This window comes from Electrophorus electricus, chromosome 7, assembly GCF_041902795.1.
Source record: "Electrophorus electricus isolate QZ-2024a chromosome 7, ASM4190279v1, whole genome shotgun sequence".
Taxonomy (NCBI): Eukaryota; Metazoa; Chordata; class Actinopteri; order Gymnotiformes; family Gymnotidae; genus Electrophorus; species Electrophorus electricus.
In genome coordinates this window covers 14,000,001-14,013,483 of record NC_137503.1, presented here as the reverse complement: position 1 = coordinate 14,013,483, position 13,483 = coordinate 14,000,001, and the positions used below count along the sequence as shown (strand labels likewise).

At 42.0% G+C, this 13,483-nt stretch overlaps 1 protein-coding gene across 1 annotated transcript in view; it reads right to left on the bottom strand.

The window, feature by feature from the left end:
* Positions 1-12,405: 12,405 nt before the first annotated feature.
* Positions 12,406-13,483, bottom strand: part of hyal1 (hyaluronidase 1) — a 38,106-nt gene continuing 37,028 nt past the window's right edge. Inside the window, exon 5 of the mRNA XM_081718402.1 lies at positions 12,406-12,523. Coding sequence (XP_081574528.1) covers positions 12,421-12,523 — 103 coding nt within the window. The 3' untranslated portion in view covers positions 12,406-12,420. The remainder of the gene's footprint in view (positions 12,524-13,483) is intronic.

Sequence of the window (13,483 nt, the reverse complement as noted above, 5' to 3'; positions counted from 1 at the left end):
GCTTCTTTCTTTTTCTTCTTTCAGCCCTTGGATTTTCCTGAGCTTGTCGTGTTCCTTGTTCCTGATGTTGCTATCACCTGGAATTGCTACATCTATCACTACAGTCCTCATCTGCTGATTGTGCATCACTACTATGTCTGATTGGTTAGCCACTACCATTTTGTTAGTCTGTATCTGGAAGTCCCATGGGATCTTTACTTGGTCATTTTCCACCGCTTTTGGGGATGTATCCCACTTGGAATTTGGAATTCGGAACTTCCAGCCTGTACTCGGCACAGACGTTTCTGTATACTATGCCTGCCAGTTGATTATGGCATGCCATGTATGTTCTGCCTGTTAGCATCTTGCATTATGCTGTTACTTGCTTCACTGCATCTGGGGTCCTGCCTGGTGTGGTAGATCCCAGTCTCTATTGCTCTTGTATTCTGAGTTTGATCCTATGCTGCCATGATTAGTGCCTCTGTGCTGTCCAGCCTTTTCCAGACATTGGTAGCATTTTTTCATATCAGCTTTTTCTACTATTTGTTGTGCAGAGGTTTATCCTTCCATGATGGCTTCTACACCTCCTTATTCCCATCCTCCTCGTGTTTCTGCTATCTGAGGTACTCATTAAGCACTTCAGCACTTGGGGCAAACTTCCTGGAGTATTCCTTTATCTTGGCTGTTTCATCCTGGATAGTGGCTCTGATGCTCACTAGTCCTCAGCCCCCACTCCTTCTGCTTAATGTACAGTCTCAGAGTGCTAGATTTGGGTTGAAAACCTGCATGCATTGTGAGGAGTTTCACTTATCCAGTTTGAATGACATTCCAATGTTGTTGCTGTATATCCTAGTGAGATTGATCAGTAGTCGATGTCTTGTTCATTTCTGGTATACAGCTTCATGTCATCCATGTAGAGGAGATGGATGATGGCTACTCCCTTCCGTTTCCGGTATCCTTAGCCACTCTTGGTCTCAAGAGTGATCTCACTGAGGGGGTTCAAGCCTACGCAGAACAGTAGCAGGGGCAGAGCATCTCTTCAGTTAATCTGGTACTTAAAGGTGACTCATGCTATTCACTTGAAGTTTGCCTCTAGGGCCATCTTCCACTGCTCCATTGAGATCTTGTTGAAGGAGACCTGAATATATTATACATTCTCAGGCATTCCGGGATCCATACTGAACCATAGCTTTTATTGTAGTAAATCCAGGTGGTGTACAGGTTGGTGTCTGGTCTAACAATCTCAAGTGAAAGTTTTATGCTCTGCTCCTCCACAATCTTCAGTCTCAGGTCAGCAGCTTGGTACATCAGCTTCAATCTCAGGTGTTGAGTTTGGTGCATGGATTCATTGGGTCTTGATTCCCAAGTTTGGGATCTGGGGATGATGATAATATCGCCCCTCTAGCCTTGTCAGTTTCTAGTTGTGATAGCAGTTGCCACTTGCAGATGTTGTAACCCTGAGCTACTAGTTGTTTCAGTGTTAGTCTAGAAGTTTGGTTTCGGAGCATCCATAGTTCCCACATCCTCTGCATATACCCTCTTACACTGGGGTTGCTTGTGCAGTAGAATTCCAACAGTTCTCCACTCTTGTACATGAGTGTCTTGTATTTGTTCCAGTAGCCCACTTTTCAACAGCCGTGGTCCTCCAGCATGTGACGCTGACCTTGTTGACCTGGGCGATGTCTGAGAGAGTATGACTCTATTGTTTTGAAAGCAGGTAGCGTTAAGGACCTTGCCTAAGGGACCACACTGGAGACGCCATTGACAAGATTTGACCCCTGACTTCCTGTGCCCCCAACATCCTTTGTATAACTACAAAGGCATGACAGGACAGGATTTCTATGGTAAACATTATCAACTGGTCATGCAGTACAGTTCTACCATAAAATAGTCATTTTTCCAGGCAACAGTGGCACTTTTAAGACGATTGGTGCTGGGGATAAGGTTAGACCTATAATAGGTGTTCAAAACTACAGGCCAGTGCTGCATATAAACCTGTCCTTGTTGTTAAACCTAGAGCCTTGTTGTTTCCATACAGGGAGTCAATCTGTCTTCTGTGGAGACCACTGTCAAAGAACACAGAGAAACGGCAGATCTATTACTTGTTTACGGTTGTGTCCTGTGTTAACCTCCAGACTGTAAACTACTAACAGTGCCCAGGGCTTCAGGGCTGTGGGGGATGCTGGGAGAATAGTGCTCAAATGTCAAAGTAATGATGAGTAAAGCATACTCACACACACACACACACACACACACTTGCATAGAGAGTGAGCACGAGTGAGAGACTGAGAGCCACCTGCAAACACAGTATAGAAAACCACAGTAATTCAGCAATTATTGTCTCATTCACCATAACACATACACACACACACACAAACATACACACACACACACACACACACCTACACAAACACACATAGAGCCATGCACACAAATGCATGCACACACACGCATGCACATGCACATGCAAATGCATACACACACACAGACATACACCACACACACAAAGCAGGCTGGCAAAAGCAGTGTGAGAAGCACCCGGCATAAAAGCCCCCCAAAAAACATGTCAACATACTGTCAAAATAACAAAGAGCAACAACCAACCTCATATCTGAGAGCAGATTCCTGCCTAATCCAAATCCCCGTTATATGAAAAAAAGCGTGCCTTTGAATGAACGCACTTGCCAGATTGTCATTAAGTTACAGAGGAGCTTCCAATGGACAGTTTCACTCCCATTTTTGAAAGCCTGTCACTTCCATAATGCCTGCATTTCCATTTTCTTTGTATGGCTACCACACCCCAGCACTGCAGCAGAGAAAGCCCACTGCTGGATTTACCGATCTGAGTTTTACAGCACCTTTACGTATCATGTACATAATTGCTACGGTCTGAGAAATTGATGCCAGGTCAGACCTTCAGGGTGGATTTTACTGTAAATACCCTGTTATTCAGGGTGGAAAATGCAGTTGTATTTTGCCATGCACAGAGCCTTGCCTTTGACCTGAAAGGACATTAGAGAGTGAGCAGCTAAGAAAACTACATGAGCACATATAAGCAACCATGCAAGCCACAGGGGTTAGCTACTACATATAAAAATCATTATTCATTTTGTTGCATTTAGCTGACACTTTTATCCAAAGCAACTGGATAAAGCAACAACTATTGCTGAAAACAACTTAAGCAATTGAGGGGTAAGGGCCTTGCTCAGGGGCACAAGAGTGGAAATTTGGCAGTGGTGGGGCTTAAACTAGCAACCTTCTGATTACTAGTTGAGCACCTTTACCACTAAGCTACGCCTACCATGGACTGGCCCATGTGCAAACATACACATGTGCATCCTGTTAGCCTATGTGGAAATAGAGTTGCAGTGCTGCTATGCTCTGCTTGGGGCCTAATGACCCCTGTGTAATGGCCCTTTTTGGTCTTCAGGAAACCCTCCTTTGTGTATAAGAGAGAGGAAAGGAAAGAGGGAAGAAAAGGGAAGAGGAGATTAAGGAAATAAGAAGTCAGAAAATGGAGAAAAATTGAGGGAAGAGAATAAAAAGAGAATAAAAGACATCTGAATATGATGACTTCATAGCTCCATCTCAAAATTCATTTAAACAATAGAAAATAGCCATTTTCCCGATACACATTCAACACTCAAAAATGTTTAAGACGAAACAGAGAGGATTTAGTACTCTGCTTGGATTTAGTACACTAGTAATCTGAGTCATTTCACTGTTTTGCCAGACACCAATTCATTTGTCATTTGGTTATATGACCTGAAAAAGACCTAAAACTCATCTACTGCTTGCAAAAAAGTCTCGTTGGGCTTTTATTTCAACAAGCACTTATAATTAATCCAAATGTCCTTCCATTTAGGAAGAGCAGTCTTGTTCAGATAAATGCTATTAAGTGGGTACATCAGCTGAAAGGTGCCATTTAAAACGATCACAGTCCTTTCACAGGAGGAGGACTGCCTAGGTCTAATTGAAGACTGCTGAATTCTTCTGTTCAAAGCAATAAGTGGGTTGTGTGAAAGAACTGCCTGCTTAAATTAAATTTGGGGAGTTCTTTTATATATATATATATATATATATATATATATATATATATATATATATATATATATATATATATATATATAAATGTATATATATATATGTGTGTGTGTGAGTGTGTGTCCCAGAAATGTTCACAAGTCCCAAAATACAAGTCCAAGTCAAGGCACAAGTCTTTAGGCTTGAGTCCACGTGAAGTCTCAAGTCACTTTAATATACACAAAGCATATATAGCAAGTACAGTGTAAAAATAAATAACTAGATATAATTAATTCCTGTCTCACTCCTCAAGTTGGTGGTCATATCTTTTTCCTCACACACAGGCCTTCTACCAGAGACACTGGGCAATATGTTTTCGCCACAACAGATATAAAACTCCTAAAACAGGGATTCTCCACCAGGGACAAGGGAAGGTTGCAAGAAATTATGAGATTCTTTATGATTGCTTCTGTAATGGCTTTCTGCTTGGGATGACTGGATATATTTTTGTAAATTTTTGTTCTGAGGCACAAGACACTTGAGGCAAAACACTGCTCTGACTGCCTGAGCTGCTGTCACTGGTTACTCTAGATTTTGTTTTGTTAATTTATTCGAAACTGCAGATAAGAATATTAATGTACAGTAACTATGTCAAGCCAGGGTACGCTTAGGGTAAGGAGATAGAAAAGAATTGCAGCTAACGATATAGTTAGCTGGAATGATTGCAAGCGGCTAGCGTAAACTAAACAAACTTCTCTGGGTGTGTTTTTAGATGCCTTAGTTTGATATGGTCGATCCAGTATCTTTAATTTTTCCCACATTCTTTGCACGTCACCCTTCTGTTATATCGAGTGCCCATCTCTGCTGTGTCCATGTGTATTCGTGCATGGATGTGGGCGTGTGTGCGCACATGAGTACGGGTGTGTGTGTGTCCATGTGCATGTGCGTGCGTTCATTGATGTTGGTGTGTCTGTGCATGCTCTGACATATATGTGTGTAAACATGTGTCCACATGGGTACACAAGTATGTATGTATGTATGTGTGTGTGTGTGTGTGTGTGTGTGTGTGTGTGTGTGTGTGTGTGTGTATGTGTGTGTGTGTGTGTGTGTGTGTGTGTGTGTGTGTGTGTGTTAATTGGCTGGAGTGATAGGCCCTTCCAGTTTCCCAGCAGTAACCTGCCTTTCTGTCACTTTAAACAGTGTCTTAATTAGCATTAAAACCATTGATAAGGACTTAATGAGAGAATTAAAAGATAAGGGCTCATACTGCACTCCTACTCTTACACGCACACATACACACACACACACACACACACACACACACACACACACACACACACACACACACACACACAAAAGTTAAGGGGTGAAGAACCAAGCAGAGGCACTGTTTGAACAATGCAGAGTATGTAATCAGGCAGGGTAAAACTAAGCCAAACAAAAGTTAAGACAAATACTATGGGCCTGTAGACAGAACAGCCTGGCAGGTTAAAGGGGCAGCTGGTGAAATTGCTCATATAACAGCACAACCCAGAAAGTGATTGATAGGATGTTACACGAATGCATGTGGAAGGTGGAAGTCTGAAAACACTTATGCATCAATAAAAATTCAACTTTAGATTTCATTGCCATTCCTCCATATACTTACTATACACTGGAATGAAACGTTGTTCCTTCTGGTTCATGGTGCAGCGCACAACAACAGCACAGCTACACAGTACCCAGGACAACAAAGTGTGAATTCACAACACAATGGTTTGAGAAGGGACCAGAAAAGGCAGGAAATACAATCAGTACACTATAATATACACACAGGACATTAAGCACAAACGACAGTACAAGTAACACAGGCCAGGCCCCCATGGGCACCCTGCGTACTCTCTCTGGCACTGCATGTGCTGTATATCTTACAAATCCAAACATGCACTAGGAGACACAGACATATATGTTCAGTACAGACCAGCAAACGTCTGTCTAGAGTTGAAAAATTTTGTTCTTATTGTTATCGAACTAAGCTTGAGGTTTTCTCATTTTAAAACCATAGGAGATTTGACAAGGATTGAATACAAGTTTAGCCGATTCAGAATTTTTTCAGGCTCAGTGATGAAGGGAAGGGACTGGAAACACTACCCTGAAACCACATCATTACTGTCAGAACAAATATAAAAAGAATACGAACCTCGGAGCCTATGGGATTTTCAGTAAAAAAAAGAATAACTAATAAAAAAATGAACAAAAACTAACTTTTTTATTTGTACATTCTGTAAACAGTCTACCTCCAAACTTCAGATGTCTTGCTGCACTCTCTGAAAAGTGGATTGTGGAGACCCATGGGAACTGTTTCTGAAAAAAATTCCAATGCTCCTTGGAGTGTAGGGTGATGGGGGGGGGGGTGCATCTAATTTAGAAACCTTGAACTGGTATGATTAGGCTAAAGCAGGGTAAAATAAAAACATTGACAGCTCCTGAAAAGTTGCCTTGTGTGTGCACTCTGAGACAAAGAGGGAGTGTGTGTGCGTGTGTGTGTGTGTGAGTGAGAGAGAGAGAGAGAGAGAGAGAGAGAGAGAGAGAGAGAGAGAGAGAATGAGTTATACACTGACTGCAGATGCCTCCTGCTCTCTCACAGGACAGTGTAGCACACATGTTTAGTGAGAATGCCCTGCTCTGCTCTCATTACTCCCACCAATGTGCATACTGGCCTCTGTGTATGGGCTTATTTGTGTGTACTGGCATACTGGCCAGCTTACCCAAACAACTATTTCCCCATTATATCAATTAACCAGAGTTCATTGATATAATTATGAAAGTAAATTCCAAAATGGCCCAGTTATTATTCTCTTGTTCATTGCTGACTGCTGAGAACTCTTGATGAATTATCTGGTAAAGAGTGAAGGTAGCAAGTAAATGTCACAATATTGTCAGTTTACCATCACTATTCATGTAAGAAAAAATCTGTAGGGACTTGTATTAGTTTATAACTATGCACGCAGCCTAAGGAACTCATTAATCGGGCTAAATGGGCATGGCACAGTCACAAAGACCTGTCCATGGTACTGATCACTTCAGGGTGAAAATGTACTCCTAATGTGTGGGGGTATACTAAGATCAGATGTGGTGCTCTGTCTACAGAAGCCGCAGTGCCGATGGATTAAGTGATGGGACTCTGTGGGACAGCTCAATATTCCTGACTGAAGCCTTGTCAGGCAAGGCGCTGCAACTATCCTGACATTAACAAACGAGTCACGGCCTTCAAACACCAAAACAGATGCAAGCTCCACTTGATTAAAAGCAGCACACCACTGCCCCATAGAGACATACAAGTGTAATATCCAGTGAGCAGACCTAGGATCAGACCTAGGATTTCTAAAATGCTACTATGATGACCTTGCCACTGGGAGGGAAAAATCACTTGTCCTCAAGACCCACTTCTGAACACACTCCACCACGCATAACAAAACATCTCTTCTAGTGGAACGCCATCATGTGGAAATCTCCTCCAACATCATACTCAGACACACATCCTGAACAGGAGGCCACAGGTACACTGTGTTCTTCTCTGTGCTTTATGTATGCCCTTGCTGTTGGCCTGTTCTTTAGGAGGGCAGGAAGAGTGTGCTGTTATGGTTTTCATGGCCAGTTTTGCAGTGCTTGTATCAATTAGACTAATTGTGGAAATCAAACTAAGCAAAGACTCAGGCCTAAAATGCTCCTCTCTTTGTTCCCAAGCATGAAGCTTTTTAAACCTGGAAATGTGTCATCTGGCGATATCAATAATTAGTGACATCCACAAACAAAGTACATGCAAGCAAGAATGCCCTCAGACACAAACATATACACCCACCCACTGGAATATATGCATGGCTTTTTGTTTTTGGAAAGAGGTCAGGATCCCTATCTGCTGTAGCTGGAACAAGCTGCCCACCCATCAGTGATCCCGGCCAGCGGCGAACAACTCAGGTTCCTCCCTGTGCTGATATGGCCAGACAGAGAGTGGCATGAGAGGTTATGAGATTATGAGATTATGAGATCAATCCAAGGCAGAATCTCATGATCTGAAGCCTCAGTCTACCCTAAGAACGGAGCATACGAGTGTGTGAATATGAAAATGATCATAATCAATGTCCCAGTCTGTGCTAGCTCATTCAGTCCTATTGATTACTACTGTGACAGGAGTTGAATGCACATCCTTGACACGCAGAATCAGTGACACAGTTTAGAGCTGACCTGCAGTCTCTGTGTGCATGTGTTGGCATCCTATTCATCTGTTCAGTAACTGTTTGACAAAAGATTCCAAGGGGAGAAACACCTGCATCAGAAAATGGCTGTGTGTGGATTATGCAGTGAGACACGACTGTTTAGACGGAGGGAAGAATCCTACTGAGAATCTTGAGAATCCTGAGGAATTACTGCTGAATATTGTCAGCCACACACACACACACACACACTCAAACACAGAAACATTTTAAATCTCTTCTCCAATCCTTAGGAATGGCAGATGGTGACAGAAATGAGAGAATATTTCTATTTCTGTTGCCTACTTATCACATTGACACATACATGCCAGTGCACCTGCTTGCTTTAAGGGACATAAACACAGACGCTCAGAAATAACCCATGAACACATGTAATACACACACAAACCCAAACACATAGAGTGCTTCTTTCTGCCCTTGAGAGTGAATCCATGGGACTAGAGCCACCTCTAGTTCCTTTGCAGTGTGCGTGTGTGTGTGTGTGTGTGTGTGTGTGTGTGTTTTGTGTGTGTGCATTTGAGTCAGCGGCGACAGCAGAATGTTAATCAGTAAATAAGGATGCAATGCTTTCTGAACACATACACACGCACGCGCACAGGATATTAGCAGATAAATCAGAACGTTCTTCCATCCGAGGAGTAGCACAATAGTTATTGATTGACTCACGGCTGTGCTGAAAGTAGTGGAAGGGAGGTCGACTTTTATCAATTAAGGATTGACAGTCAATTCTCTTCCCTTTTTAACTGCTGGACAGATGAGGAATCCTTATGAGAGGTGAGGAATGTTGATGAGAGGCGACATACCGGAAAAACAACAACAGAACGGCTTAAATATACAGTCACTGTATGCTACCTGTACTGTTATCCACTCTGGGGAATAAGGTTTGTGTCTTGATATCATAGCTGCCTGACATATGTATCAATAGTGGCAAGGGCTTGTTTACCATCTTGGGCTTAATCGTTCCCAACCCAGTTCATTTAACACCCTGACACCATGTAACATTACTGTTTTTTAAATGATGCACAAACAACTAAAATACCTAAAGAATCATTAAATTATTAGCTAATTGATCTACTACCTCTTAGACATGGCCTATTAATTATAATTAGGTTAGTTGTGGACACTGAAGTTTCTAAACAAAAATAATTATTTTCATTTTGAAAGATATTTTTTCATATCACTAAAGCTCTTTTTTCCCTCTCTTATATGATTAATCTGAAGAAAACTTTCAACACATTTATTCTTTGCTCCACATGAAACTGGCACAGGACAACCTGCCTCATAGACACTAAGGGGATTGTGTGACGGAGAGGGAAACACTGAGCTATGTAGGCAAATATAACAAAAATCAGTCATGCTGGCATATTTTTGCTCAGATTGTCACTTCTGCTTATAATGGCCTAAAATAAATTCATTCATAAAATAATTCATAAACTGAATGCAAAGGGGCATTTTGACCAGTGTGGGCAGATGCCCAATCACCCATGAGTGGCTGATTGCAGCTATTCTGACAGGAACAAGGAATGAGTTACAGGACTCTTCTGACCCCTTTGAATGTAAAGGGGTTTTAATTACTATAAATGGGAGTCAAATGTGAGGAAACATGACAATGACTACATGCTCCCTCACAGCAGTAATTTACTGCAAGTCTTTGATTTGCAGACATATAATGCACACATGCTGATACCCTATGGTCAAAAACTTAACTGTAGTAGGGTTTTTTTCAACTTCACCAGGTTTACGGTGCTTTGAGCTATAACTACAGACATGCCTTGGCTGGCATTTAGCTACCATGGCAACTGTAATCCCCAGCCTCTAGCCCACTGCCAACTTGTGAGAGACTGAAGCAGCTTCAAGGAGCAGCAGCAACTGCAACATCTTTGGTCAACTTTTAAAACTTGGAGCACTTGTACCTCGGAACCCCGGGATGGTACAACTGGGAGAGTCCCAGCTGAGCCTTGGGTATTCCTGACTGGAGGTCAAGAAAAAGGGAACCTCTTCCCTGAATCTCTCTATCCTGTCAGTGTGTAGTGCAGCACCAAGTCAGTTGCCCATATGGGCATACTGCTCTCTTCCTAGCATGTTGAAGAATTAGAAAAGACTTCAGTGGCTTATGTGAATGTGTGTACCTTTTGCTGGACTTCTGAGAAAAAAGAGAAATCATATATGTTGAGATTAATTTAGACGCTTATGTGACATTTTTCAGCTCAACTACCAGGTTATTAAACAAGTCTGGTAATTGTCTAATGTTTTCTTAGTGTCTCTTTTAAACACTGTGATTTCACTTCAACCTCCTCTCTCCTCTAAGGCATTTGTGTTTCACATTCATCACTGTGGTGTCTCTCAAACTTCCCACTTTCCTCACCTTTGCCTCTCCCTATAAAGAGTGGAAACTCTCCCTATAAAGCATCTCTCCACTCTGCCTCTAAAGGCTCTCTCCTCTCTGTCTCTAAAGGCTCTCCATTCTGCCTCTAAAGGCTCTCTCCTCTGTGCTTCTAAAGGCTCTCTCCACTCTGCCTCTAAAGACTCTCTCCTATCTGCCTCTCTGCCTCCATAGCCTCTCTGCTCTCTGCTACTTTTTGCTCTAATGACCAGATGAATGTCTTTATTGCCCTCCCTCACTGGACTCTCTATCCCCTCTTCTCTACACTGAGCTCTAATAGGCTCTGGGGGCCTGCTCTTTGCATGGGTTACCAGAGAATAAAATTGGCTCTTTACTGCAGCCCCACAGCTCTGGAGGTCCTCTAATCCAGCCGGACCCAAGCCCTGCCCGGAAGGGGGAGTAGGATACGAAGGGAGGGGGCTGTCCTCTGCTCTCTTGCCTCCGTCCTCCCGTGCTCTGCCACCCATCTGATCCCTCCTGCAATTTCATGCCTGCTTTGTGCCCTGGCCACTCCAGAGTTAGCCTCCGGAACCAGTGGAGCGCCCCACGGAGCTCACACTCGCCTGTGGAAGTCTTGAGTGGAATTAGCAAGTGCTTTGTTTTCACATAAAGGCAAACCTAGTCAAATGAAAGGTTGACCAAGGAAACAGCTTAAAGTGCCCTAGTCATATTTGCAAAGAGCTGCTGGAAAGGTTTGGCCTATCTTGCTCTTATTGAGTCCAGTGAAAATCCACACAGAACTGTGTGGAAAAAGGTCTCTTAATACATATGGAAAATTGAGAGTAATAAAATAATATGTATTCATGAAACACTTAGCCCAAATGACAATTGTAGCATGGCTGAAATTGGCAATTACATGACTTAATTTTCTTGTGTTATATTGAGTGGATGATAGCCTGTGAAAACATCATAATTATCATAATTTTTAGACATTTGTGGTATAAGACTGTTTGTGTTGCTGATTCTTTACTGTAATTTGGATAATGTAATGAATTCCCTATTAAACTACGTTTCATATGAAAATATTTTGTATGCAAATAAAGTGTTAAGCCCATTTATACTTTGGAAAGGGCGTTAGGGTTAGATAGGGTGTTTGGTTAGGGTGTTTTTACACTTGTCCCAAATACTTTAGTTTGCACCCAGGACAGATTTTGGGCTTGTTTGAAGGAGGGGATCATTATCTCTGGTTTACTTTCACACACAAGAACTTTACCCAAACCGTGGATCTATTGTGCAATTCCATACGTCAATTTTGTGAGTGTGGATTCGCAAAATGGTAGAAAGAAGCTTCATGTGTTTGCTGCTTTTTATTATTTTGCCTGGGTAGAAACATTCAGGCAGTGAGGAACAGCACTTTGTGGATATATAGGACTTCACAGTGCGGGACCTCCTGTATGCGAGAGCTGCATATGAGCTGTTGTATCAGAAGATTTTGTTGCATTGTACATCTATAGATTGCCTTTTCCTATCAAATATTACCTATAGTGCTGTGCAAAAATTGTATCTGAGAAAAAATTGATTTAAAAAGTGTATCTTGATAGTAAGTGTTTATTTACTCAGAAAATACACAAAACACACAAAAAAGGGAAGTAACGCAATAGGTCAGATCTGTCACGTTACAAAATGAACCAATCACGCAGGCCCACAGTGGAGCTAGGAGCAAATAGATTCCACACCTGCTGCAGACCACAGCAAAGCTCACTTGAAGTGAACCCCAGACCACCGATCTCAGAAGGCCCAGAGAGCAGTGTTCTGGACCACTCCCATGCTCAAAAACAGCTTTCACACTTGACCAAACATACCAAACTCACAGAACAAGCAGACCAGGGTCCGGAAAAAAGCTCCAGTGTGGCGTGGAAGCCTCTCCTCAATGATATGTCTGAAACTATACAGAAAAGGTTAATCAAAATATCTGCCTATGAAGCATTGTTCAAATATTATTCTCTTCAGAACTATTTAAATGCAAGCCAAAGCAGTACATTCTAATTACATCTATATATAAACTCAGCCAAAGAAAGCATTGCTTTGTTATTCGGTGATCCACATCTAAAATATAAAATTAACAGTCACTGAGCACGCAAAGATATTACGTTTATTAGTTATACGTTGGGAATGGGCAGATAATCTTTCAGCATTGAATACTTTTCTAACGGTGATAGTGGATAAATGGAAAGGCAAAATTAAGCTTAAATATTCTTCTAACCATGATCATTAAGCTTACTTGTTAGTATCATAACAACACAGACATAATACAGCACAATGCAGAAAATACAGAAAATGATAATGCAGAAAATATAATGCACAACAATTTATTGCTATTACTGACTATAGAGATAGAGAGAGAGTTGACACTCCAATTGCAAGTCCAAGTCCCTAGTCCAAGAGAAAGCCCAGTAGAGAAGGCCCTGAAAAAAAATGGTTTTAGGAGATACAGAGGAACTTGCCTCCAGACAGTCATTCTTAGATCCCTTCTGTTTTACATTCTGAAAGTCAAAATACATCAGTCTTGTGTGCTTTCCCTCTTAACGGGACCATGCAAAGGAGGAGGAGAGCCCTGGGGACCCGGGGCATCCTGAGCTTAAGTGCCTTCCTGGGGCCTCAGAAAGCATCCAAGCCTGTGGCATGAGGTTTCATCCCAAATCTGCCTTCCAGCCTAAAATAGCTAGTCAGCTTTCACTAAACAGTAAGCTACTGTTTCATTTCACAGTATAATTCCTTTCATGTGGTCTATCAGAACTTTACGTCATGCACTGCCAAAAAAAACAGAGTTGAAGAGTTCTTTCAATCTCACACTCAGATGTCTGTATAAATGTCCATCCTGTCTGAGGATACGAGTCTCTCCATT